At 46.8% G+C, this 27658-nt stretch overlaps 2 protein-coding genes across 6 annotated transcripts in view; one reads left to right on the forward strand and one right to left on the reverse strand.

Moving 5' to 3' along the window:
* The window catches only part of LOC138821523 (histone-lysine N-methyltransferase SETDB1), a 36783-nt gene extending 19578 nt beyond the window's left edge, over positions 1–17205 (forward strand). For all 3 annotated transcript variants that reach the window (XM_070013827.1, XM_070013828.1, XM_070013829.1), the window contains exons 15-23: positions 89–205; positions 11108–11277; positions 12320–12948; positions 14705–14733; positions 14823–14952; positions 15223–15388; positions 15931–16142; positions 16384–16472; positions 16641–17205. In XM_070013827.1, the coding sequence (XP_069869928.1) occupies positions 89–205; positions 11108–11277; positions 12320–12948; positions 14705–14733; positions 14823–14952; positions 15223–15388; positions 15931–16142; positions 16384–16472; positions 16641–16758 (1660 nt within the window). In that variant the 3' untranslated portion in view covers positions 16759–17205. The remainder of the gene's footprint in view (positions 1–88; positions 206–11107; positions 11278–12319; positions 12949–14704; positions 14734–14822; positions 14953–15222; positions 15389–15930; positions 16143–16383; positions 16473–16640) is intronic.
* Positions 17206–17299: 94 nt separating this feature from the next.
* On the reverse strand, positions 17300–27589 carry LOC138821525 (ceramide synthase 2). Of its 3 annotated transcripts, none has more exons than XM_070013830.1 (11): positions 27463–27589; positions 20866–21039; positions 20319–20436; positions 20028–20146; positions 19778–19835; positions 19616–19666; positions 19338–19430; positions 19028–19156; positions 18756–18862; positions 18468–18627; positions 17300–18367 (listed from the first exon to the last, which is right to left on the reverse strand). In XM_070013830.1, the coding sequence occupies exons 2-11, from the start codon at positions 21036–21038 to the stop codon at positions 18227–18229; spliced, it is 1149 nt and encodes a 382-aa protein (XP_069869931.1). In that variant the 5' UTR covers position 21039; positions 27463–27589; the 3' UTR covers positions 17300–18226. The 3 variants fall into 3 exon arrangements, with proteins under 3 accessions (XP_069869931.1, XP_069869934.1, XP_069869932.1); XM_070013833.1 differs by having other exon boundaries at positions 18474–18627; positions 27463–27587; XM_070013831.1 differs by lacking the exon at positions 27463–27589 and adding an exon at positions 27387–27401.
* Positions 27590–27658: the final 69 nt, after the last annotated feature.

Consider the following 27658-nt stretch of genomic DNA (forward strand, 5'->3'; position numbering starts at 1 on the left):
CCTGGGCTGGCTTTTATTTATTTATTTTTACTCTAGTTTCTAAAGAAAATCTCAACTCTTAACCGTCATATATTTATATCTTCTACAGGTCGAAATGTGCCTGCCATCAACTCACTATTCAGGCTACGGCCTGTACCCCAGGGGGCCAAATCAACCCTAATTCTGGCTACCAGTACAAGAGATTAGAAGAGTGTCTGCCTACAGGGTAAGTACTTAGGGCAGTTAGGACATCTCAGAAGCTGAAGAATATGTTCTTGTTAACTTGGCACTGGTGGCTCACACCTTAATCCTAGCTACTCAGGAGGCTGAGATCTGAAGATCTAGTTTGAAACCAGCCTGGGCAGAAAAGTCTCATTAATTAACCACTTAAAAACTGGATGTAGTGCTGTGGCTCAAGTGGGAGAGTGCTAGCTTTGATCCTCTCACTAGTCTTGAGCACAAAGAGGCTCAGGGACAGGACCTAGGCCCTGAGTTCAAGCCCACAACCAAAAAAAAAAAAAAAAAAAATCCAAAGATTAGATGTAGTGGCACTTGGAAGGTAGAGGCAGGAGGAGTCCTAGTTTAAACCCCAGCCTGAGTTATGTAGTGAGTTTGATACAGAGATACTGTCTCAAGAGGAATGTATAGTCATTTTCTGTTTGAGAAAAAGATGAGGATAATTTGATAGCTATGTGAATGTACTTATGATTTATTATAGCAAGTGATTTATTTTCTAGAGAGGACAAGCAGGTAAAGAATGAATTATAATAGGGTTTTGCAACCTAGACTGAACAGTTAGAATCAAATGTATGGGGTGATGGGAAGTAGTTACTTGTAGGTAGTTATTTGTTTTTAAAACTCTCTAGCTTCATTGTAGAGTGTAGATTTTAGAGCAGTGAAAGCTGCCCTTTAACCCTTTTGGGGTTTGAACTCAGGACTTCGAGTTTGTTTGATGCTTTACCACTTGAACCAAGCCTCTAGTCCAGCATTTTTCCAGTTATTTTGGAGATGGTGTCTTAGACTTTTCTGCCAAAGCTGACTTCACATCATGATTCTTTAGATACCTAGATACCAGCCTCTGGAGTACCTAGGATTACAGTCTTGAGCCATTAGTGCTTTGATTAAAGCACAATTTGAGCCAAGCTCTGGTGATTCATGCCTGCAATCCTAGCTAAGATCTGAGAATTGAGATTAGAAGCCTGTCTGAGCAGAAAAGTCTGAGAGAGTCCATCTCCAAAATAACCAGCAAAAAAAAAAAAGAAGCTAAAGGTGAGGCAAAAGTTAGACTGGCCCAGCACTGGTGGCTCACACCTGTAATCCTAACAATTCTGGAGGCTGAGATCTGAGGATCGCAGTTCAAAGCCAGCCCTGGCAGCAAAGTACTTAGGCTCTTACCTCCAATAAACCACCAGAAAACCGGAAGTGGTGCTGTGGCTCAAGTGGTAGAGCGCTCGCCTTGAGTTTAAGAGCTGAGGAACAGGGCCCAGGTCAGTTCAAGCCCCATGACCAACAACAACAAAGTTACAGAGTGCTAGCCATAAGCAAGCAAGCTGAGTTAATGTACAAGGCTCTGTGTTTATGCCCCAGAACAGGCAAAAAAAAAATTAAAAAATTATTTAGAAGACTAAGAGATAATTAGAAAAGTATCAAAAATAAATTATAAAAGCTGGGGCTTTTACTATAGTGGGCTGACGTTAGAATTAAAAGAGGCTGGGGCTGGAGTTGTTGCTTTATAGTAGAGAGCACAGTGTGTACACAACCGTGGGCTCAATCTCTAGCAAGAGTGGGGAGATTCACATGTTAAATTTTAGATGTCTAGCTGGGAAGGTGGCTCAGTGGTAGAGCGCTTGCCTTGCATGCATGAGGCCCTGGGTTCGATTCCTCAGCACCACATAAGCAGAAAGAAAAAAGCCGGAAGTGGCACTGTGGCTCAAATGGTAGAGTGCTAGCCTTGAGCTGAAGAGCTGAGGGACAGCGCCCAGGCCCAGAGTTTAGGCCCCACAACCAGACCCCCCCCCAAAAAAATTTTTTTTTACATGTCTATTATGTGACCTACATACAGATATCAAGAAGGTGATATGATTTCTGGAGCAAAGAGTAGGAGCTTGACATAAAAACCTGGGAATCAGCCGGGTGCCGGTGGCTCATGCCTGTAATCCTAGCTATTCAGGAGGCTGAGATCTGAGGATCTCGGTTCAAAACCATCCTGGGCAGCAAAGTCCCTGAGACTCTTATCTCCAATAAACCACTGGAAAACTGGAAGTGGCGCTGTGGCTCAGGCGGTAGAGCACTAGCTTTGAGCTGAAGAGCGCAGGGACAGCGGCCAAGCCCAGAGTTCAAGCCCCACGACTGACCAAAACAAAACAAAACTCTGGGAATCAGCAGTAGAGGCATAATATTAAAATTTAAAGGAATTTTATCTACTCTATAGAGAATGTTGATCATGAAGAAGAGGCCCAGGAACAATCCCTGGTTGTACCCACATGTATTGGAGAGGCAGCGTGTGAGATTGAGAAAAATAGGTTAGGGAAAGAAGAGGATGATGAGAGAGTGAGGTATGATATAACATGCTCAACTGTGCGAATGCTCAAGATGACAGAAGAGGAAAAGAAAAAAAATACCAATGAGGGGCTGGGAAGGTGGCTCAGTGGTAGAGTGCTTGCCTTGCATGCATGAGGCCCTGGGTTCGATTCCTCAGCACCCCATAAGCAGAAAAAGCCACGAGTGGTGCTGTGGCTCAAGTGGTAGAGCGCTAGCCTTGAACTGAAGAGCCCAGGCCCAGAGTTCAAGCCCCACAACTGGCAAAAAAAAAAAAAAAAGTATCAATGAGGTAATGTAAGATTTCTTCTAATTGAAAAATCTGTTTCCAAAGTCAAAGGCTTATAGGCAGTGGGGAATGGGGGGCTCAGTGGTAGTGTGAGGCCTAGATCTATGCCAAAAAGAAAAAAAAAAAAGTATTACTTAAGCCTCATCATAAAAAACAAAAGAACTAGGTGGCTCATGCCTATAATCCTAGCTACTCAAGAAACTAAGATCTGAGAATTGCCATCAAATCCAGCCCAGCCCAAATCCAGCCCAGCCAGTGCTGGAAAGTTTGAGATTCTTATCTCCAGCAGAAAACTGGAAGTGGCCCTGTGGCTCAAGTGGTAGAGTGCTTGCCTTGAGGTGAAGAGCTCAGACAGCCCTAGGCCTGGAGTTCAAGCCCCACAACTGACCCCCCTCCCAAAAAAAAAAAAAAAAACCACCATAATCAGCCAGTTGCCAGTGGCTCATACCTGTAATCCTCTACTCTGAAGGCTGAGATCTGAGGACCATGGTCAAAGCCAGTCCTAGAAGGAAAGTCAGACTCCTATTCACAAAACCGAAGGAGAGCTGGGTCTGAAGCAGTAGAGAGATAGTCTTGAGTACAAAAACTCAGGGACAGATCCCAGACCAAGTTCAAGCCCCAGGACCAGCCAAAAACAAGATTTCTTAGACTGGGCCTTGTGGTACAGGTCTATCATCCAAGCTATTCAGAAAATGGAGATAAGATAGAAAGTCTGAAACCTTTCTTTTTGCCTCTGGCAAAAACTCAAAACCCTGTCTGAAAAATTAAAGCAGCAAAAAGGGCAAGGAACGTGTCTCAAGTGAAAGGGATTGCAAGACCCTGAGTTTGAAATCTCTTTACCACCAAAAATAATAGCAAAAGGCATGATCATAAAAAAAAAGATAAGAGGGGCTGGGAAGGTGTCTCAGTGGTAGATAGAGTGCTTGCCTTGCATGCCTGAGGCCCTGGGTTCGATTCCTCAGCACCACATAAGCAGAAAAAGCCAGAAGTGGCGCTGTGGCTCAAGTAGTAGAGCACTAGCCTTGAGCTGAAGAACCCAGAGTTCAGGCCCCATGACCGGACCCAAAAAAAAAAAAAAAGATAGTTATTTAATTGTATTATTGTATTACATTTACATTTTAATTGTAAGTAAAGTTCTGGACCTCATAACACTTTCTGATTTAATAATACTGGTTGGTTGGTAGCTGTATGAGTGTATATTAATATCTTTGGGCGGGGGGAGCGGAGGTAAGGCCAGTTCTGAGCTCTTTTGGTCAAGGTTAGCCCTCTACCACTTGAGCCACAACTCTTCTTCCTGCTTTTTGGTGGTTAGTTGGAGTTAAGAGTCTTCATGGGGGCTGGGAAGGTGGCTCAGTGATAAAGTGCTTGCCTTGCATGCATGAGGCCCTGGGTTCGATTCCTCAGCACCACATAAGCAGAAAAAAAAGCCGGAAGTGGCACTGTGGCTCAAGTGGTAGAGTGCTAGCCTTGAACTGAAGAACTGAGGGACAGCGCCCAGGCCCAGAGTTCAGGCCCCACGACCAGCCCCCCCCCCCCAAAAAAAAAGAGTCTCATGGAATTTTCTGCCTTTGAACTGTGTGTGATCTTCAGGTATCAGATTCCTTGAGTAGCTAGGATTACAACTATAAGCCACCAGCATCTAGTTTATTATACCTTGTTTGAGTCTTTTTTGTTGTTTGAATCTTTAAAATGTTTTTATAGAAGCTGGACACCAGTGCCTCATACCTATAATCCTAGCTAATCAGGAAGCTGAGATCTGAGGATGGCGGTTCAAAGCCAGCCTGGGCAGGAAAATCTGGAAGACTTTTTTTTTTTTTTTTTTTTGGTCATGGGCTGAACGCTGTCCCTGCACTCTTCAACTCATGGCGAGTGCTCTACTGCTTGAGCCATAGCGCCACTTCTGGTTTTCTAGTGGTTTTATTGGAGATAAGAGTCTCAGGGCTCTTGTCCCGGCCGGCTTTGAACTGCGATCCTCAGATCTCAGCCTCTTGAGTAGCTAGGATTACAGGCATGAGCCACTGGCACCCGGCTTCCGGGAGACTTTTATCTCCAATAAACTATAAGAAAACTGGAAGTGGCACTGTGGCTCAAGTGGTAGACCGCTAGTCTTGAGCTGAAGAGCTGAGGGACAACACCTAGGCCCAGAGTTAAGCCCCATGACTGACCCCCCACCTCAAAAAACAAAAAAAAAAAACAAGTGTTTTACATAGCAGGATGTAGCTCATTGGCAAAGTACTTGCCTCACAAGTGCAACATCCTGTGTTCAATCCCCAGTACCGAAAAGGAAAAAAAAAGTTGAAGCTGGGTGCTGGTTGCTCATGCCTGTAATCCTAACTACTCAGGAGGCTGAGATCAAAGCTAGCCCAAGCAGGAAAGTCTGAGACTTTTTTTTTTTTTTTTTTTTTGTCATGGGGCTTGAACACTGGTCCTGGGCACTGTCCCTCAGCTTTTCAGCTTTTCAGCTAGCACTCTCCCATTTGAATCACAGCACCTCTTCTGGTTTTCTGGTGGTTAATTGGAGATGAGAGTCTCAGGGACTTTTCTTGCCCAAGCAGGCTTTGAGCATGATCCTCAGATCTCAGCCTCCTGTGAGTAGCTAGGATTACAGGCGTGAGCCATCAGCACCTGGCACCATGAAACTTATTTCCAATTTACCACCAGGAAACCAGAAGTGGTGCTTGTGGCTCAAGTGGTAGAGAGTTCACCTTGAGCTGAAGAGCTTAGGGACAGCACCCAGGCCCAGAGTTCAAGCCCCATGACTGACAAAAAAAAAGTTAAAATGTTTTATATATATTGAGGAGGTAGAGGGGTCAGGGAGAAGAGGTTTAACCCAGAGCCTTGCACATGCTAGGTAGTATTCTACCACTGACCTCCATCTCCAGTCCTATAAAAAAATTGATTTTTTGAGATAGGATCTCACAGGTATAGCTCAGATTGGCCTAGAATTCACTCTGTATTCCACACTAGCATTTGAGCTTGATATCCATCCTCCTCCCTTTGCCTCGTGTTAGGATTTTACAGGTATGTGCAGCCATGCCTGGCAAAAGTATTTTTGATTTTGTTTTGTTTTGTTTTTTTTGGTCTGGTTGTGGGGCCTGAACTCTGGACTTGAGCACTGTCCCTCAGCTCTTCAGCTCAAGGCTAGTGCCCTACCACTTGAGCCACAGTGCCACTTCCGGCTTTTTTCTTTTTTTTTATGTGGTGCTGAGGAATCGAACCCAGGGCCTCAGGCATGCAAGGCAAGCGCTCTACCACTGAGCCAACTTCCCAGCCCCGCAAAAGTATTTTTGAGTAACCACAAATAATGCTTATTATTTCCCTGCTAATCCTATTAGCTTCCCATTGCACTGGAAGTTTATTCTAGCCCTTAACTCATTTGGGTTAAGGGCTATCTGGCTCCTTATCTCTTCCTCCAAAGTTCTTCCAGTTATGCTTAAGTTCACTTTTTTTTGTACATTTTTTTGTGTAAAAATGCTGTACAGAAGGGTTACAGTTACATGAGCAAGGGAATGAGTACATTTCCTATTGAGCATTGTTGCCTCCTTAGATTTTTCCCCTACCATTCCTTCCCTTCCATCTCCACAACTACCTTCCCCATCCCCCTAAAGTTTACGTCTTCAGTTTACTTCACACCATGTTTTCCAGAGTGCCTCTGTGGCGTTTGTACACACTGTACTTTTTTGGCATCCTACATTGTTCTTTGTGTGGTATCTTCTTTTACATTGAGCATGCAGCTTCAGTCTTCCCTCCTTAAAAAGACTGTCCAAAGCCAGGCACTGGTGGTTCACACCTATGATCCTAGCTACTCAGGAGCCTGAAATATGAGGGTCTTGGTTCAAAGCCAGCTGAGGTAGGAAGGTTTGTGAGACTCTTAACTCCAATAAACTATTCAGAAAAAGTTAGAAGTAGCAATGTGGTTCAAGTGGTAGAGCGCTAGTCTTGAGCAAAAAGCAACTTAGGGACTGCACCCAAGCAGTCCCAGGACCGGAAAAATAAACAAGACTGTCCAAAGCTAGGAACTAGTGGCTCACGCCTGTAATCCTACCTACTTTGGAGGCTGAAATCTGGGGATTGCAATATGAAGCCAGGCCAGGCAGGAAAGGTTGTGAAACTCCAGTTAGCCACCAGAAAAACCTTAAGGAGAGCTGTGGTTCAAAATGATAGAGTAGAAAAGTTTAGAAACATTACCCAAGTACTGAGATCAAGCCCCACTGACCAAAAAAAGCAGGGAGGTGAGGGGGGCTGGGAAGGTGGCTCAGTGGTAGAGTGCTTGCCTTGCATGCATGAGGCCCTGGGTTTGATTCCTCAGCACCACATAAGCAGAAAAGGCCGAAAGTGGTAGAGTGCTAGCCTTGAGGTGAAGAGCTGAGGGACAGTGCCCAGGCCCAGAGTTCAGGCCCCTCAACCGACAAAAAAAAAAAGGACAGGTAGGCACACGGTGAGACCAAAGGAGAATAGTTTAAGGAGAGGAACGCAAAGGCACAATGCCTCTGTGCCTTTGATCATATCAAATGTTCATTGGAGGGCTGGGAAGTTGGCTCAGTGGTAGAGCGCTCGCCTTGCATGCTTAATGCCCTGGGTTCGATTCCTCAGCACCACACAAGCAGAAAAAAAAAAGCCGGAAGTGGCGCTGTGGCTCAAGTGGTAGAGTGCTAGCCTTGAGCTGAAGAGCTGAGGGACAGCGCCCAGGCCCAGAGTTCAGGCCCCACGACCGGAAAATAAAAAAATAAAAAAAAATGTTCATTGGAATGGATTCTAGGAAATTGAAACAAACAGAAACTGTCCATGTCAGTCTAAGAGTAGACCGTTTTTACTCTTAATTCTCCTGTTGAGCACCATGTTTGTATTCTTTATAATCTTTATAACAGTCTTATTCATTGACTTGGTTTTGTTTTTTTCATTGAAATGTAAGCAGTTCAAAGCCAACCCAGGCGGGAAGTCTATGAGACTTACCTCCAATTAGTCACTAAAAAGGTGGAAGTTGATCTGTGGATTTAGTCATAGAGCACTAACCTTGAGCAGAAAAGCTGAAGACAGTGTCCAAGCCCTAAGTTGAAGCCCCAGAACCAGCACAAGCAAACGAAAAGAATGTAAGCTATATGAGAACTGGGGCTCTTAAGTCTGTCTCCCTATCTGTCTTATATACCACTGCATCAGTAGCAGCTAACTTAATACAATGGCTGGTATATAATAGCCACTTAGACAGATTTTGTGAAATAAATGACTCAGTGTGGCCATTCTATAAAGGTTTTATGTGGTAGTGTTGGACCTGAGTTCTAATTCTGGCCCTGTACATTCCAAGCTAATCCTGTTTTGTTGGTTCTCAACAAAAGATAAAAACACAAATAGCATTCTGTTCCCAATGGAAACAAAGTTGTTTCCTGATCTGATGCTTATTTTGCAGTTTGTGGAAATTGAGTTATATGGTTCTAATGTGAATGATTTCCTGTGTTATATCACACTCAGTAATACTTTTTTTGTTTCATTTGTTTTGTTTCTGTTGTGGATTGAACCAGGGTCTCATGTGTGCTTAAGCACAGGTCTACTACTAAGCTATATATTTTATTATTTTTTTGGGTCCGGTCGTGGGGCCTGAACTCTGGGCCTGGGCACTGTCCCTCAGCTCTTCAGCTCAAGGCTAGCGCTCTACCACTTGAGCCACAGCGCCACTACCGGCTTTTTTCTTTTTGCTTATGTGGTGCTGAGGAATCAAACCCACGGCCTCATGCATGCAAGGCAAGCGCTCTACCACTGAGCCACCTTCCCAGCCCCATACTACTAAGCTATATACACAGCCCCAATAGTTGTTTTTTGTTGTTTTATTGTTGTTACTGGGATTTGAACTAAGGACCTCATACTTTTACTTTATTTTTTTTTTTACTCAAGACTAGTGCTATACTTGAGCCACTACTCTACTTCTGGCTTTTTGCTGGTTAATTGGAAGTAAGTCTCATGGGCTTTTCTGCCTGGCTGGCTTCAAACTGTGATCCTCAGATCTCAGCCTACTTAATAGACAGTATTCTATGCATGAGCCACCAATACCTGGATCCAGTAGTCCTCTTGAAAGTTAAAAAAAGGGGGGCTAAGCACAAAAAAGAAGCTTTTGCAGCCGGGAGCTGGTGGCTCATACCTGTACTCCTAGCTGCTCAGGAGGCTGAGATCTGAGGATCACGGTTCAAAGCCAGCCCAGGCAGGAAAGTCCGTGAGACTCTTATCCCCAACAAAGCATTAGAAAACCGGAAGTGGCACTGCGTCTCAAGCAGTAGAGCCCTCACCTTGAGCTGAAGAGCTGAGGAATAGTGCCCAAGCCTTGAGTTCAAGCCCCACAACCGAAAAAAAAACCTTTTGGAAGGCACCTTTGAAGATAGAGTAAAAATAATGTGCGTTAAACATAAGATATTTACATAATGCCAGACAGTGTAGGGTATCTGTATACATACACATATATTTAGGGGTAGTACTCGGGTTTGAACTCAGGATCTTGTACTTGATAAGCAGATGTTCTTCCTGCTGTGCCAAGGACTCTAGCCCTGCTTCTGCTGATTATTTTTAGATAGGGTCTCTCACTTTGTGTCCCAGGTATACAACTGGACACAATCTACCATGTTTGGTTTCCTGTCAGCACTAGAATAACAGGCACCACTGCATTTTGGGTTTCATGAACCTTTCTGCCTGTACTGGCTTGAATTAGGAGCCTCCTATTCTAAGCCTCCCCAATTAGTAAGATTATTCATAGGCATGAGCTAGCAATGTCCAACCACAAAGCGTATTTGCAATAAGTAGATGATGTTGTTTATCCTTTGTCCAGAGGATATGGTTAATGTCATCCACCAACTAATGGTACTGTTGGCTTTCCAATGTAAAATGCCTCAGGGAATGTGGCACAGTGGTAGAGTGCTTGCCTAGCATGAATGAAGCCCTGGGTTCTATTCCTCAGTACCACATAAACAGAAAAGGCCAGGAGTGGCGCTGTGGCTTAAGTGGTAGAGCGCTAGCTTTAAGCTGAAGAGCTGAGGGACAGCATCCAGGCCCGGAATTCAAGCCCCAGAATTGGCACACAAAAAAAATAAATAAAAAGAGATTGTTGAAGGTAGCCATTATGACCGTTTTCATTGTTGTATTCCCAGTAACATGCACAGCTCTTGCTGCTTCAGTGTTTACTGACTGAATGAAAATCAGCTTTATATTTAAAAAATCCTATTAACTTCCTGCCTTTCTTTTCCCTTTATTACCTATCAATATCTATAATGACTTCTTTCTTTTTTTTTTTTTTTTTTTCGGTTGGTCGTGGGGCTTTAACTCTAGGCTTGGGCGCTGTCTCTGCGCTCTTCAGTTCAAGGTGAGCGCTCTACCCCTTCAGCCACAACGCCACTTCCAGTTTTCTAGTGATTTATTGGAGATAAGAGTCTCATGGACTTTCCTGCCCAGGCTGGCTTTGAACCATGATCCTCAGATCTCTGTCTCCTGAGTAGCTAGGATTACAGGTGTGAGCCACCGGCACCCAGCTAGATTTTATACTTTTACAAATTGACAAAGTCTTTATACTTAACTCTAGTATTTCTGCAACCTGTGTTCATATTGCTTGCTTAGCTTTCCTCTAGGTAGTAGGCATTCTGGCATTTATATACTATATCACTATAAATATCTTTTCTTGGTCATGACTGCATGGGGCTTGAACTCTGGCCCTGGGTGCTATCCCTGAGCTCTTCAGCTCAAGTCTAGCACTCTACCACTTGAGCCACGGTCCCACTCCTGGTTTTCTGGTGGTTAATTGGAGGTAATAGTCTCATGGGGTTTTCTGCCTGGGCTGGCATCTTAACTGTGATCCTCAGATCAGCCTCCTGAGAAGTTAGGATTACAGGCATAAGGCACCAGCAGCCAGGTATAAATATCTTTTTTTGGGGGGGTCCGGTTGTGGGGTTTGAACTCTGGGCCTGGGTGCTGTCCCTCAGATCTTCAGCTCAAGGCTAGCACTCTACCACTTGAGCCACAGTGCCACTTTTGGCTCTTTTCTGCTTATGTGGTACTGAGAAACCGAACCCAGGGTGCCTCATGCATGCGAGGCAAGCACTCTACCACTGAGCCAACTTCCCATCCCCATCCCTTTAAGTATCTTTATAAATCACTTTTCCTCCTTTTGAAATGTTTCCATGGGCCATATTAAATAAGTCATCTTAGAAAATCCCATAAGTGACTTAGGTAATGCCTTAATTTGTAATCTTTATACATGACACATTTTGTAGATTTCTAGTGCCCTAATGATGTGTTTGCTTCATTGATTTTACTCTAACCTCTTCCTAGGGTTTATGAGTGTAACAAACGCTGCAAATGTGACCCAAACATGTGCACAAATCGGTTGGTACAGCATGGACTACAGGTTCGACTACAGCTATTTAAAACACAGAACAAGGGCTGGGGTATCCGCTGCTTGGATGACATTGCCAGAGGCTCTTTTGTCTGTATTTATGCAGGTTGGTGATAAAATACAAAGATTGCTTCCTGGACTTTGACATGGTGGGGTATTGATCCAGAGACAAATTGAACAGAATAAAGTTCTAGCAAGACATTCCAGCATGGAGAAGGCTAGAACAGGGGAACTTTTTTTTTTTTTTTTTTTTTTTTTAGTGTCAGTCCTTGGGTTTGAACTCAGGGCTTGGGCATGTCCCTTCCCTGGATACAGTCTCCAGTACCATTTGATCCAGTCTCCAGTACTTATTTAAGTGGGTCCAAGAATATATAGAGATTTCTTCTATAAAGGAATTATGTTCTTGTTTGAGAGGACCAGAGAGGGACAAGTGGCTTATAAAAACAAAAATGAAAAGGGTTTGAACATTGGTATTTCACAGGAGTGACACCATTTAAATTCCCTCGTATCATTTTCTCCTATATCACTTCACCCAGAGATCTTTTTGCATAGTTGAAATCTTTCAGTAAATAAAGTAATGAAGAAATGGGAAGGCAAAATGGCAACATTTTAAACTATTAATAGCCTTTACCATACTTTCATCCTAAAGACACAAAGGTGGTATCAAAGAGAAGCTGGAGTCAGCACCGTGGCTCATGCCTGTAATCCTAGCTACTCGGGAAGCTGAGATCTGAGAATCATGGTTCAAAGCCAGCCTGGGCAGGAAAAGCCAAGAAACTCTTTTTTTTTTGGGGGGGGGGGTCTGGTCATGGGGCCTGAACTCTGGGCCTGGGCACTGTCCCTCAGCTTTTCAGCTCAAGGCTAGCGCTCTACCACCCAAGAAACTTTATCTCCAATAAACAACCAGAAAACTGGAAGTAGCGCGGTAGCTCAAGTGGTAGAGTGTTTGCCTTGAGCTGAAGAGCTGAGGGACAGCGCTCAGACCCAGAGTTCAGGCTCCATAACCAACAATTTAAAAAAAGAGAAGCCGGAGACTATAATGTAGACATTCCAATTCTGCTACTGGACAGGGTACTCATAAAAATAACCTTTATTTTCCTAGAAGATCCCCACAACCCTGAAAGACTTAAAATTCTCTTCATTCTTAGGCAAAATCCTGACAGATGACTTTGCAGACAAAGAAGGCCTGGAAATGGGTGATGAGTACTTTGCAAATCTGGATCATATTGAGAGTGTAGAGAACTTCAAAGAAGGATATGAAAGCGATATACCCTGTTCCTCTGACAGCAGTGGTGTTGACATGAAGGACCAGGAAGATGGCAATAGTGGTACAGAGGACCCCGAAGAGTCCAATGATGATAGCTCAGATGATAACTTCTGTAAGGATGAGGACTTCAGCACCAGCTCAGTGTGGCGTAGCTATGCTACCCGGAGGCAGACCCGAGGCCAAAAAGAGAATGGACCCACTGAAACAGCTTCCAAGGACTCACGCCCCCCAGACCTTGGACCCCCACATATTCCTATCCCTCCTTCAATCTCTGTAGGGGGCTGCAATCCACCTTCCTCTGAAGAGACACCCAAGAATAAGGTAGCCTCGTGGTTGAGCTGCAATAGTGTCAGTGAAGGTGGCTTTGCTGACTCTGATAGTCGTTCATCCTTTAAGACTAATGAAGTTGGGGAGGGTCGGAGTGGAGGAGGCCGAGGGGAGGCTGAGAAGATCTCCACTTCAGTACTGGGCATGAAAGATGAAGGAGACATCAAGCAGGCCAAAAAAGAGGTAAGTCTCTGAAAATTGAGAGCAGAGGCTTTTGGGGGTGGGTTTTTCTGTTATTTTGGTTCATTTTGCTTGGCTAGTAGTCAAGCAAAGTGGTTCTGCCACTCTAGTCACATCTCCAGGTTGCTTTTTTGCTGGTTATTTTATAGATAGAGTCTCAAGGACTTTCCTGTCCAGGCTGGCTTCAAACCTTGATCATCTAGTTCTTCAACTTCCTTAGTAGCTAAGATTACAGATGTGACCCACCACATTGCCCAACTGCCACAAGGACAATGTCTTTTAACTTTGGTGTAATAAATCTGCATTTAGATTATTTACATGATGTGTGTATGACAACCGATTATCTGCCCTCTCAACCCAGTGTATTCCTGGTGTTTATTTAAAAACCAATTTAGCTGAGCACTGTAGAATAAGGCAAAAAGGGCTGTGAGTAGCTCAGGTGATAGAGCATCTGCCTGGCAGTTCAAGCCCAGTACCACCAACAAAGAATTACCTTAAAATCCACTTCCTCAGGGAGAGTGTCTGATTTAGATTTATCCAAAAGATTTATATGGAGTTCTTTTTCCTTGTGCTGGGGAAGGGTTTGGCCAATCCAGGGGTTTGAACTCAAGGTCTGGAGGTGCTAGCCTAAACCTTGCTAGCTCAAAGCCAGCACTATACCACTTGAGCCACAGCTCCACTCCTGGCTTTTTTGGGGGTGGTTAACTAGAGATAAAGCCTCACAGACTTTCCTGCCAGGCTGGCTTTGAACCTTGATCCTCAGATCTCAGCCTTTTGAGTAACTAGGATTTTAGGCATCTGGTAGCATTATTTTTTAAGTGGTGTTTTAAAAATAGGCAGGTGGCTTATGCCTGTAATCCTAGCTATTTGGGGTTAAACCCAAAGAATTGTAGTTCAAAGCCAGCCCCCCCCCCAAAAGTCTTTAAGATCCCATCTTCAAGTAACCAGTAAAAATACTGGGCTACAAATGTGCCAGCAGAGTGGCTCTCAGGCTCTCTGAGGCACCAAGTTCCAGTACTTGCACACCCAGAAAAGGTGTTTCAGTTTGTCTACATCATTGATTACTTTTACTAAAATAGATAGCTCAAAGCCAGGGAATTTTTGTTTTTATTTTGTTGACTATGGGGCTTGAATTCAAGGCCTGAGCACTGTCCCTGAGCTTTTGTGCTCAAGGCTAGTGTTCTATCACTTGAAGCCATATTGCCACTTCCAGTTTTCTGGCTATCAAGAGACTCACAGACTTTCCTGCCTGGCAGGCTTTGCTTCAAACCACAATCTTCAGATCTTGGGCCTCCTGAGTACCTAGGGTTACAGGTGTTGAACCACCAGTGCCCAGCAAAGCAGCAGAGTTTAAAGAGGAAGCTCATTTAAGCCAGAAGTTTGAGGCCAGCCTGGACTGTACATATGGATATCCAGTTCCAAAAAAGAAAATGAACTGATTTCAAGTATATCATATTGACAGTTAATACATTGCAGGTAATGAAAGTGTTCTGGGTCTTTTATTAGACTCTGGTCATAGTATTTTTCCTGTGAGGATTATGTCTCATCATTGTGAAAGGGTTAAGGAGTTCTGCGGGGAGAAATAAGTGATAGAACAGTATTGTTGCAATATGATTGTTGCTGTCAAATTGCCAAGTGATTTCTCCACCCCTACCACAATTTAGACAATGTACCTTTGTTGGTTGTCTCTGAAGATCATTTGAAATGAAGTCAAATTATTGGATTTGCTACCTTGTTAACGTTTCACCTTTTTTTCTAGGATCCTGATGATCGAAACAAGGTGTCAGTGTAAGTATTTGTCATTTGACTTGCTTCCAAGTGTGCTCTCTCTTCTCAAGCCAGTGACCTGAGCTCCTGATTTCTTTCCCTCCTATCAGAGTTACTGAAAGTTCTCGGAATTACGGTTATAATCCTCATGTGAAGCCAGAAGGACTTCGCCGTCCATCTAGTAAGACTAATATGCATCAGAGTCGGCGACTCATGGCCTCTGCCCATGCCAACCCTGATGTAAGTGACCTTTTTGAGCAATGCCTTACCCACCCTTCTGTTTTATCCAGAGTTAAGTGAAAAAGCATGGAGCCATCTTGCCATATCAACTAGTGGAATTACTGTTAAATCTTTCCTTGCTTCTTCAGCCTTCCTTTCTACCTTAACTTTCATCCCATCTCTAATCTTGTTAGAGCTTGGCTCTTACAGAGCAAAGTAGCTCTTACATTGCAAAGACTTGAAACAGACTCCCATTTACTTTTTCTTTTTTTCTTATCCTTGTGTCTCTAGGATGTCCTGACACTCTCCAGCAGCACAGAAAGTGAGGGGGAAAGTGGCACCAGCCGCAAGCCCACTGCGGGGCAGACTTCAAACGCAGCAGTTGACAGTGATGATATCCAAACCATCTCCTCTGGCTCAGAAGGGGAGGACTTTGAGGACAAGAAGAACATGTCTGGTAGTCTTGAAAAATTGCGGGAGTGGGAGGAAGAAACAGGAGCAAAGTAGAAATAGAGTATTTTTGAAGGAAGCCAAGAAGGGGGAAAAAAACACAGATTCTAGGACTCCAGGCATCACTGGAGGGCTCCCTGACTAATCTAACTGTTCTTTAACAAGTAATCTTCCTCTCCTTTTTCCTTTTTTCCCTAGCTCCTTTGTCTAGATCTAATTCTGCTTTGTGATACAGTGCTTGCCTCACATACATGAAGTCCTGGATTTGATTCTCAGTACCACATACACAAAAAGTAGCGTTGTGGCTCAAGTGCTAGTGCGCTAGCTTCAAGCAGAAAGAAGCTCAGGGACAGTGCCCAGGCCCTGAGTTCAATCTCTAGGACTGGTTAAAAAGACAAAAACAAAAACTGCCATTTAGCCTAACAACTCAGGAGGCTGGGATGAAACTGAGTTCAAACCCCATTTATTGACACCCCCCCCCAAAAAAAAAAAAAGGGCAGGGCAGAATGACAAATTAGGATGGGCACTAACCCCATTCTTCCTGTCCAGGTCCAACAAAGCGCCAGGTGGCAGTTAAATCAACCCGAGGCTTCGCTCTTAAATCAACCCATGGGATTGCCATTAAGTCAACCAACATGGCCTCTGTGGACAAGGGAGAGAGTGCACCTGTTCGAAAGAACACACGCCAATTCTATGATGGTGAAGAGTCTTGCTACATCATTGATGCCAAGCTGGAAGGCAACCTGGGTCGCTACCTCAATGTGAGATCTTTTCCCCCACTTCTAGACTGGGATTTTCCCACAGTCCTTAAATTTCTGTTAACATCCTATATAAAGCCACCTTTTCTTATAAATTGACTTCAAAGAATCTTAAGAGGTAGCTTTCTTTCAAAACATCTCTGCTGTAATGGGGAGGGTTAGATATCATTTACTTTCTAACTCACCCCACAAAACCAGATTCTATTTCTGTGGTTCTGATTCAATGCCATCCTTATACTTACAGCACAGTTGCAGTCCCAACCTGTTTGTCCAGAATGTCTTTGTGGATACCCACGATCTTCGCTTCCCCTGGGTGGCCTTCTTTGCCAGCAAGTAAGAGGACGTAGGAAGAGGGATTGTTTGGGGAGGGGTGAGAACTATTGAAATCCTAAGGGCTCTTAGGATTGTGTCTGGTCAAATCTCCAACTCTACTCTCTGTAACTCCAGGTGCCTGTGTTATCTGCTACCTTTACCACACCGTGTCCTTCTTTCCCTCTCCAGGAGAATCCGAGCTGGGACAGAACTTACTTGGGACTACAACTATGAAGTGGGTAGTGTGGAAGGCAAGGAGCTGCTCTGCTGCTGTGGAGCCATTGAATGCAGAGGCCGGCTTCTTTAGAGGAGAGCCCTCCTCATGTTCAGAACCCTTCTTGAACTGTCTTTTTCCTCAGGAACTGGGTCTTCCTGACTGTTGAACTCTGACCTAAGCAAGCCTCTGGTCTAGCTACTCCCCAGCTCTTAGTAGGTAGAAATGGGGAGACTGGATCAGGAGAGCTCTTCCATTGTGGTGCTAGCAGGCAAGGTCCCTTTCTTGATTTACAGAGCGATAGAATAGGGAAGGATTGGGGGATTGACTTAACACTCTAGCCTGAGCCTGATAACCCTCCTATCTCTTTGTACAAGTGTCCCTATTCTGATAAACCGGGTCTGTGCATCTGCCTATCCCTGGTTTGTACTGGTTCTTCAAAGATTTGGCAAGAAGATTGTGATTTTGATTTTATTTCTCTCTCTCTGTCTCTATATCCCAATTCTGGATCTTTAGTCAAAGATCTGTTTCCCCATCCTTTACAATAGGCAGCTGTCAATCTTGTACTTTCTCTACTTTTGTTTTCTTACTTGCCATGTGAAATTTTAAAAAGAAAATGTTACATAACTACAAGGAAGGCATAAGAAAGACTTTTACTTTATTTAGTTGCTCCCCTTTCTTAATTCCTAATAGTCGGACGCTTGTTACCATATTTTATTTAATCTTTAATATATTTTAATTAAAAAAAAAAAACCATTAACAGTACATTTTGGTCTGAAATGGTCCCTCTGCTGAAATGCCAGGTGCTAGCTGTAGTTCTAGCTTTAAAACTGAAACCCCAAATGTTTAATAAATAAAAATTAGAACTAGTTGTCATTTACTCCAAACCAGCTAAACAAGAAGAGAAGAGAGATCAGAGAAAGGAGGCAATAAGATCTTGGACCTATGGTTAAAGGAACAGCTAGCAGAGAAATAACACAAAGACCATCTGCACAGTCCCCAGTGTAGCCCCACTTTTTGGCAGAGGTGTGGGAAGGGTTACATATGCTCTCCTACAGTCAATTCATGTGTGGGGAGAGAAAAAGTTAAAAGTCAGCTCAGCTTTGGTTTCTGGCCCAAGTTTGGGAGCTTAGAAAGATGAGCCTTGGTCCAGCTTTGGCAGAATGAGGCCCACAGGTGGGGCAATAAGGCACAACCCCGACTTCAAGCAGGGAGTCAAAGGCAAACAACTAGAGCCAATTCTTGGTAAGGAATGTGAATTATAACCTCCACCTCTAGAGCTGAGGTCTCAAAAGCAATAGAAAGAATAACTTGGGAGAATAGAGAGGAAAATATGACCATCCCCCCCTCTAACAAAGGATATAACCAGCCTCCTCTACCTGGGAATTGGCTGGTTACAATTTGGTTTAAAGGCAACTGGGTGATAAAAGGAGGAGGGAGGACACAGAGAAGTCTCCTCTCCCTTTCTCCTCAGTCCCCAGAACTTAAATAGACCCTACTTTGAAAGTTGGCTCGTTCCTTGGCTTTATGCATTAATGTGGGGAACGGGTGGGACAATAGTTCAGTCAGTCTTACGATGGTTGTTATTGAGAATAGGATGGCCATTGGCTAGGGGCCGACTTTTTATTCCTCCCCCAGATGCAGCCTCTTCCCCCTCTGAGCTCTCTGTTTCATCACGGTCACTGCGTTCATCTTCTACCAGCTGTGAAAAAGGGATAAGAGGAGTTATATATTTCAAAAGGGTTTGCTGGAATGTAAGTTTAAAATTCTAAAGAGTTAAAAGATTTAAGGCCTATAAACACCTTCACCTTTCCAGTTATGAACTTGTGGGCCATTCGCAAAATGAGGTAGGCCCAGAAGATATGTAGCGCCTGCAGCACTGTCATCATGATATTGAAGAAGTAATAGCCAAAGAAGGCAGGATAGAGCTCCAGCGGATACAACACGGTACAGTACAGCATCCTAAGGATTAAAGGGGGAAATAGAACTGTAAACACAGAAGGGGGAAAAGATGGAGGGTGAATAAATGAGGGGAAGAAAGGCAAGACTTCTACATTCTTGACCACAGTATAGTCTGACCACCTACTTACCAGAAGGGCAGGATGACTAGCCGAGTGATGATGAAAACAGCAGCAAAGACGATGAAGATGTTGTTACAGGTGTTTTTCCATCCCGCGTAGTTGAACATCTTGGCTGACTGCATAAATAGCCTCGTCTATCATCATGTGTCCCTGACTCTCCCACGTACACTCTCATGTACACCCTGTTAGCAGTACTGGCTCCGTGCCCCTCCCCCTAACTCAGCCCCAGGAATGTCACTCCCCCTCCCCATTGCGGAGCCTCCAGTTGAAAGAAATCTAACCTCCAACAAGTAGTCAGAAGAGTCATGGAGAGCCATAATGAGAGTCCCCGCACGGATGTAATTGACAACCCACGAGAAGCTGACGAGAATGATGGTGGCCACGTGGTGGATGATCTGCTCCTTGAAATCCTGCAGAAAAGACTCCGGCTCCAGGGAACTTTTTCCTGCTCCTCAACTTCCCACTATTCCTTCCTCCCACCACCTTCGATTCCACTCAGATCCCAACAGCTCCTTCCAAAGCCCACAGAACCCAAAAGAAACAAGGGCCTCACTTGGCTGCTGGATTTAATTGTACAACCCCTTCACCCACCTTTCGCTTGACGTCAGAAGCAACGCTGAAGAGAAGGGACCAGTAGAAGGAAAGCTCAATCATGTAGTACCAATACTGGGAAGGGATAATGCTCTGGGAGAGGAGAGAGAGGTGAGCCCCAGAGCAACAAGTCTCGGGGGGCTCACCTCTCCAAGCCCAGCCCTTCTAGCTCCTAGGGTTATTCACAGTTCAATGACTGAATTACTCTACGGTGTGTTTACACTCTTCACAAGGGTGTGAATGTCTTAGCCACCCCTATAAAGGGGCCTACTTCATACCTGTATGGGATATCCCTCCCAAACTTTCCTCATGTCATAGAACCAGGGTTTCTGCAGAAAGATGATGAGAGGTTAGAAGACCAAGGACCTCAAGTACTACTAATGGCCTCAACCACTCTGCCAGAGAATTTTAACTCCCACTGCCCAGTTACCCCAACTCACATCCACAATGACGGCCATGCCAGCAATGAAGGCAATCAGGTAAAATGTGAACCTCCAGCTGGAAGAGGAAGCAGAACTGGCTAGGGAGAGAATGGCACAGCCCCCAACACTTCCCAAGTGCTCCCAGAGACTCTGATAGCACTGTGAGAGACTGAATTCGTCTGCCATTGCCAACTGCCAGGACCCACCCCTCCCAGCAAGGAACAGCACCTCTCTGCCCCTCAGTTTCATTTGCCCCAACTTGCTGCACCTTGCTTCTCGGAACTTCTTGAGAAGACTCGGCCGGTCCTGGTTGCGGCGACGGCGGAACCAGCGTTCTACCTGGCGGCCAGAAAGCCCACTCTGCCGGGACAAGAGCTCCACTTCTATCTGGGTGTAGTGAAAAAGTCATTTCGTTCTGCCTCAGAATAAACAGCTCCCGCACTGGCCCAACCTCTCCCAGTATCCACCCTAGCATCCTAATGGTCTCCACCCACCAGGGCTAGCCTTCACATCAGAACCCAGGAACTCACAGAGCCTGAGCACAGTCTGCAGCTTGTACCTGCTTGGGCTGCTTGCCACTGGTTAGGTAAAAATGCTCCAAGGTGGGGTTGGGAGGCGCTCGTAACCGAGTTTTCTCCTTTACATTCAGGAGGGCAGCCAGTGGTGTAGCCACATAACTGGGGAAAGGACATGACAGAGATGTGTCTGGCTTTCTTGGAGCAATTCCCTGAACTAGGAAGGGAGAAAGGACTCCCAAGTTCAGATAACATTTTCTGGACCTCAGTTTCCCCAGTTTCCTGGCAACCCCCTTTCTTCTGGGCTACTGGGCTGCCCGTAGCTTACAAAGCCGCCTGTGTTTACTACTGGCCAGGCAGTAGCGGGTGGAGGGTAATAACAAATAACCATTGAAGGGAAAGGGCCTAGGGGTGCCGAGCCCTCAGAAGACAATGGTGCCCTGGGGGTGGGAGGGGGGTGGGGGACACAGTAGGCAGGGACTTGAAGGGCCAGAACACAGTCCAGAACTAGATAGCAAGAAACAAAGGTGAAGTCCAATAGACTGTATAACAGGCTACTGAGAAAGGTATGAGGCCGCCTGGTATGCTCACAGCTCAAAGAAGTATCGAATGATGAGGAAGAGCAAGGCCAGGGGTAGTGTCATATACAGGTCTGAAGCTTTGGCATAGACACGTCCATCTTTATCTTCTAGATCCGCCCAGGTTAGGTTCCCAGGTAGCCATAGCCGTTCCCACCAGAAGTAATCATACAAGGTCTGGAGCATCCTGAGTGAGAAGTAATAAGAGAATGTCAAAAGTGGGTACCTGTGGGGAAAAAGATGAAGAAAAGCTTTCTTAGCATGTCAAAAGGTGCCAAGGGGTTGCCAGGCACTGATGGCTTTCACCTGTAATCCCAACTATTTAGGAGACTGGGATTGCAAGCCTCCTATCTCCAACTAACTAGCAAAAAGACAAGGATGTGGTCTTGAGCAGAAAAAAATAATCGAGAGCACGAGGCACTGAATTTAAGCCCCAGAATGGCACAAAAAGAGCAGCTTCTGCTCTTTTTTGATTTTGGTCCTGTCCATGTGGCCTTGGAACAAATCGATTTTCTCATCTGAGATGTAGAGGCTTAACATTTACTGTTTATATTGGAAGAAAATGACAGCGAGGGGTGTCACAGTTCAAAAAGAAGTCATTACTTGATGTGTAAGTATAACCCCTCTGTACAATTTTTTAAAAAAATACTGTTTATGACATTGACATCAAAGACATCTTTGGAACCTTGGTGGCTGGGTGCCAGTGATTCACACCTGCATCCCAGCTACCCAGGAGGCTGAGATCTGGGAATACTGCTTTTCAAGGCCGGAGGGCAGTAAAGTCCACATGGCTCCATTTCCAAAATAACCAGCTAAAAGCAACTCAAATGGTAGAATACAATTTGAACAAGCACGTTCAAACCCCAATTCTGGCCAAAAAAAAAAAAACTTTGCAGTAGATGTAGTGGTTCATACCTGTAATCCTAGTAACTCTGAGGTAGAGATTGGGAGGATCAAGGTTTGAGGCCAGCCCAGGCAAAAAGTTGGCAAGACCCCATCTCAACCAATAAAAGCTGGGCATGTCATCATTGCTACCTAAGAAGCATAAATAAGCAGGAGGACCATGGTCCAAGCCAGCCTGGGAGTAAAAGTGAAACTCTATGGAAGAGAGAAATAAAAAAGGGTTGAGGGGGAAGATGGCTCAGTGGTAGAGTGCTTGCTTGCGTGCATGAGACCCTGGGATTGATTCCTCAGCACCACATAACCAGAAGAAACTGAAAGTGGCGCTGTGGATCTAGTGGTGGAGTGCTAGCCTTGAGCTGAAGAGCTGAGGGACAGGGCCCAGGCCCAAAGTTCAGGCCCCACAACTGAGAAAAAAAAAAGGGGGGGGGGGGCGTTGAGTGTGTGGCTCAGGTGGTAGAGTATCTGCCTAAGAAGCACAAAGCCCACAGTGTTCTCTCCCCCACCCCCGCCACCCACTTTTGCCTTTGGTTGTCATTTTGCTATCTCAATCTGGAGGATAAGGACCTAACTTGAGAAGTTATAGCCAACAATCTAAAGTCAGAAGCTCTTTTTCCTCACCTTACTCTCAAGGCTACCCTTTAGCTGCCCTGGAGCAAGGGGCAGGAAGAAAGCCCAAGAACAGAAGACTAGGGCAAAAGCTTCCTCCCCTTCCCTACAACCTAGAGAAAAGAACCATCTACTGTGCCAACATAAGGCACAGTAAGTCCTTCAGTAAAACCTTCAGAACAGGCAGTAAGCGTGAGACAACAGCACACAGAACTGACACTGCAGACAAGTGATGGAGCCCCCACACGAGCCAAGGGAACCCCATCGATGAACCTCTTTTTAGAAAGTGAAGGCTGAAACCAAGAAAACGCAGATGGAAGCCAAACATCTTTATCTAATGGAACTAAGCTTTTTTTTCCTTTTATTTTTTATGTGGTACCAAGGAATCGAACCCAGGGCCCCAAACGCGCATGCTAGAAAAGCACTCTACCACTAAACCACATTCCCAGCCCTTTCTTTTCCATTTCCTGAGATCAAGTCTTGCTATGGATCTCAGGCTTGCAAGCCTCCTGCCACGACCACCCCAGCACTGAGACTACAGGTGATATCATGCCCCACTCAAGCTATTTCTAAGTTGCTTGTCTGTTTTTTAAATATTAGCTTCTATCAGTTGCTTAAGGGGGTGTTTCACTGTGACATTTCCATACCTGCATACAATGTCACCAATCAACTTCACCCCTCATCACTCTTCCTTATCCCCAACCCCCTCTTCTTACAACAGTGTCAAGCCGGTTGCTCATGCCTGGAATCCTAACTACTCAGGAGGCTGAGAGCTGAGGATCACAGTTCAAAGCCAGCTCGGGCAGGCTGTGGCTCAAGTGGTAGAGTGCTTGCCTTAAGCTGAAGAGCTCAGGGACAGTGCCCAAGCCCAGAGTTCAAGCCCTATGACCGACCAAAAAAAAAAAGTCGTTTCATTGTTCTAATTTCTTTCTTTTCCTAGAACTGGGGTTTGAATTCATGATGGCCTTGTGCTTGCTGGGCAGGTGCTCCAGCTGAGCCATGCCTTCCAGCTCGCTATTTTCATACCTGTATATAAAGTACTTTAACATAATCGCCCTCACTCATGCCCTCTCCCTCCTGCTGACACCTGTTTTCCAATGGAACTTGCTTTACTCTCCCGTCATTCACTTCTCTTAAGTGCGTATTACCAAAGGATTTTGCACATGCATGTATTCTATGTTAACCAGAGGAACCCCTTCTATTGCTCTCTCCTTCTCAGTCCCCCACTTCTCAGGGGCTCTTTCATACAAAGTACATAAAATAGTTTGCAGGAAGACCCATCATAAACACTCCTCAACCCAGGAAAGAGCTGTTGCTTTAGCGCTTCTCCCCTTCCCTCCACTGAAAGATAAAGGGACCATTGAGCAGGCATGACCAACTAGACACTCAGCTGAGGAAGGGACTGGTTTGTGGTTCATGGAGGGACAGTAGATGCTTGGAGCTCAGAGATGCAATAAGACAGCTCTGGAAAGTCAGGGATGCAGGGTGGAACGCGACCCCTGGCAGTTGTGGAAGCAGGGCAGGGCAGCCAGGGAGGTCTTGCTCAGGCTCCTCACCCCCTATTCTCCTCCCAAGAGGAAAGGGAGAGTATTCAGATTGGCTTGAAGACTGAGAAAGAAAAGTGATTTTCCTTTCATCTAGGAAAGGGTGCACAGAGCTTTTCCACCATGAATGGAGGTGGCAGAGGCCAATGGGTCCGGCAGAAGGCAGGCCAAATCCTCAGCCCACAGCTGAGCTGGGCTGGTCCTAGTTCCGATCAGCCTCCCAGCTCCGCCCTGCTCTCCACAGAAGCCCTTGCGAAATCCCTCTCAGCCTGTCACGGGTCAGTATTCCAGCTCAAGGACTTTACCCTCTTGTCCCCAACTGCTGGTCACTGCTCTCTTGGATGAAATCAGAGGTCAGCATTTGACAATAAAGAAGCTTCAACTCCACCTCCCCCCTTGTGGAGCCCTCTCCCAGTCACACACATTCCAGGCCACAGCACCCAAGGCACTACTACCCTCTCCCCCTCCACCTTAGCCAGAATAAATATTTAATTAGTTAAAAGAGATGGAAGCTTTTTGAACTGAACAAAATTAAATATAATTGCTCATGGTGAAACTTTCCCCACACAAGCAAACATTCTTCCTACAGAAAAGTAGAAAACTGAAGAGAAAGGACAATGCCATTTGCACACCTCCTCCACCCACCCCCAATCTTTTTTTTAGCCTGACTGGAATGGGGAATGCTATCTGCCTGCTAGGGTCCTGGAGTCCCATCTTTTCTTCCAATGAGACCTACAGCCAAAGATGCAGACAGGCCTAGGTCCTGGAGTCCCATCTTTTCTTCCAATGAGACCTACAGCCAAAGATGCAGACAGGCCTAGACCTTGCGCCCATCCGTCCATCCCACTCTGAAGTGGAAACTCATAGGGATGTTTCTTTGGTCAGGGGCATTTTGAGGGTTAGGGACTAGAAAGGCTGGGGGGGGCGGGGAGCTGGAGATAGCTGGAGCCTCTCCCCTAGCCTCCTGGGGCCCAAAAGTATCTTGTCTACACCTCGAATGTGAAGTAAATGGACAGAGTAGGTGTGAGCGAATGGTCAAGGCAAACAACTGAATAGTGCCCCTCTGTCAAGCCCTGGACAAGCTGGCACTTGTCCTTTCCTCTCCAAGCAGGGAAAGTGGGAGCAGGATGTGTCGGGATTCATGCGGCCGCCCGCACACCTGGGTTTCAGGCTTTCAGTGACCACAGCCCTCCCAGGTATTCTGGAACACCATTAGCAGAGATGTACTGCCTGCCCCAGCTAGCAGGGAGATGGCACTGGATTGAGCAGGGTCAGGACTTCGGACTGCATAGAAGGGGAAAGGATGCAACTTGGAAACCACATCTCCACACAACTAAGGAGCCTACGCCCTATGGCAACCAAAGTGTCTTCTTGGTACTTGCACACCAAACAAAGCATCCCATACACGAGACCTGACCAAAACAACAACAAAACAAAAAAATTAAGGTCATGTTGACTGAAGTGTAGGAGATAACCCTGATTTTCCAGCCTCCTCAGTCCTCGGGGCAAATTCTTAATTTTCTTACAGGAAAAAAAAAACAACAACACACCTATACTTTTCCATTATTACACACACACACAAAATGGGGCAAGTACGTGCATCTTTCTTTCACACACACACACACACACACACACACACACACACACCTGCCTGAGACAGTGCTACTTTCTGAGGCACAAGCCTTGGATAGGGGCCAAAAGAGCAGGGATTTCATGAGCATTAGATTACTAGGAACTTGAGCAGGGCTCTGCCCAGCCCTAACCTTTGCCCCAACTCTGACGGTCCCCTCCCCAAGCCCCTCTATGTCCAGGTGGATAAACTTGTAGACCCAGAAGGCTCAGAAGGCAGATGTTTACCCGAACAGTCCTACTGACTGCTGAGTTTGAAGAAATAAGGAAATCTAAGAATCAGCAAGGGCCGAGAGAGAAAACAAGAGGGTCTCAGTCTCTGTTTCTGGAGAAGCAACTGCAAAAAAAGAAAAAGAAAAAAAAAAGGTGGAAAGAATCCTGAATAATCTCCCCTGCTGCAAACTTTCTTTTCCACTCACAGGAGCAGGTCATGAACTAGAAGGCTGCAAGCAATGAGTGAAGCCAGCAAGAGGTGTGTCATCACTCCAGGCTCAAAATTTGGGTCAAATTCTGGGAAAGATGGGGGTGAGAGGCAATGAGAACAGTGGTCCTCAGGCCTCATCTGCATTACAGCTCATCCAGGTTAATGCATCAAAAGCCCCCTCCCTCCAACACTCCCGAGACTAGAGCCAGGAGGGGCAGCCAAAGGCTGGAGGGTGTTGGGGGGTGTTCCTGGAGCGCACAGTGGTGGGAAAAAGAGACCCCTCTTCCAGGGCAAAGTCTGTCCTGAAGCCCCAGTACCAAAAAAAAAAAGGTAGCAGAGAAAACAAAACCACTTCTCTCACTCTCTCCTCTCCCTTGTGCAGGTCACTATGTGGTCAGGGCCAGGTCCTAAGGGACAGGGCTGCAGACAAATCATTGTCCATCACAAACACTGTCACTCACATTCAGACCCACCTCCACTCAAACACCAACAACAAAGCAGCCCCCATCCCCTCCCTCCCTGCCCTCTGCTCTAAGGTAGGGGTGAGTCACCTGAGGCCTTCCTTCTCTGACAAGACAGCCTGGCACCTGGCTCGTGACAACTCAAGTGTTAAGAGCCGGATTCTGCTGCCAGGAGCCTGGCTTGGGGCATAAAAACTCAGGCGGAGGGGGAATGTCACACACCTGCTGCAGCGACTGCCCTGGCCTGCGGGGCCGCGGGGCCGGTCGTGAGCCAGCGGTGGCCCGGAGAGCCAGTTTTGCCAGCTGCTCCCCAAACCAGCCACACACTGCTCATAACGGTATGGAGGAGCCTACCTAAGCCCTTCGGGGCCGGGGCCCGCTCAGGGCCACTCCTTCCTGTTTTCCGTTAAGCACATGGACGCCTGAACCTCGGCCCGGGGTGGGCACGGCGGGCACAGGAAGAGAAGGCGGCAGAAGCCGCCTCTGCCCACCGCTCCCCGGACGCGTCCGGGCCGGGACGACCCCGCGGGGCGCTGCCACGCTGGGGGATGTGCGCGAGGGGTCATCGGGCTTCTCCACTCCCCGGCCAGCGGGCGCCCGCGGCGGGGGGCAGGGGGGGAGGCCCGCGCCCCATCCCCGCCCCCACCTGTTGCCCCGCAGCGCTCCCCGGAGCCAGGGCAGCGCGTCCCGAAACGCCCAGGCGCCGGGCCAGGCAGCCCCCGGGCGGCGCTCGGGGCCCCGGCCGCTCCCGGCAGGCGCTCGGCCCGCCCTCCGGCCCCGGGCCGCCGCCATGAGCCAGCGCCCGGCTGAGGCCCCCCCGGCCGCCGCCGGCCCCTTCCCGGCAACTCGGGTGGGCTCGGCGCCCTCCCCCGGGGTCGCATCGCCCCCTCTTCCAGCCCGCGCTCACCCCCGAGCCTCGGCCCTCCCCACCCAGCCCCCACCCGAGGCCTCCGTCCCCCCCACGCACCAACTTGGCCTCCACCCCTGCCTTTCCGCGCCCACCCGGGCGCGCGCGCCGCCCGGGATCCCGGAACCCGACTCACGCGGCGGTGGCGGCGTCGCGGGGCTGAGTGGGCCGGGAGCCGCTGCTCCGTTTGTAGTCCCGGGTCCGGGCCCCGCCGGACTGGCTCGGCCCCGCGCTCTCCTCCCCCTTCCGCCCGCCCGCGCGCGCCGGCCCGCTCCCTCCGCCTCCTTCCTCCTCCTCCTGCTCCTCCTGCGCCTCCTCCACCTCCCTCCTCC

The sequence above is a fragment of the Dipodomys merriami genome, unplaced genomic scaffold, assembly GCF_024711535.1.
Source record: "Dipodomys merriami isolate MVZ:Mamm:240054 unplaced genomic scaffold, mDipMer1.0.p SCAF_92, whole genome shotgun sequence".
Taxonomy (NCBI): Eukaryota; Metazoa; Chordata; class Mammalia; order Rodentia; family Heteromyidae; genus Dipodomys; species Dipodomys merriami.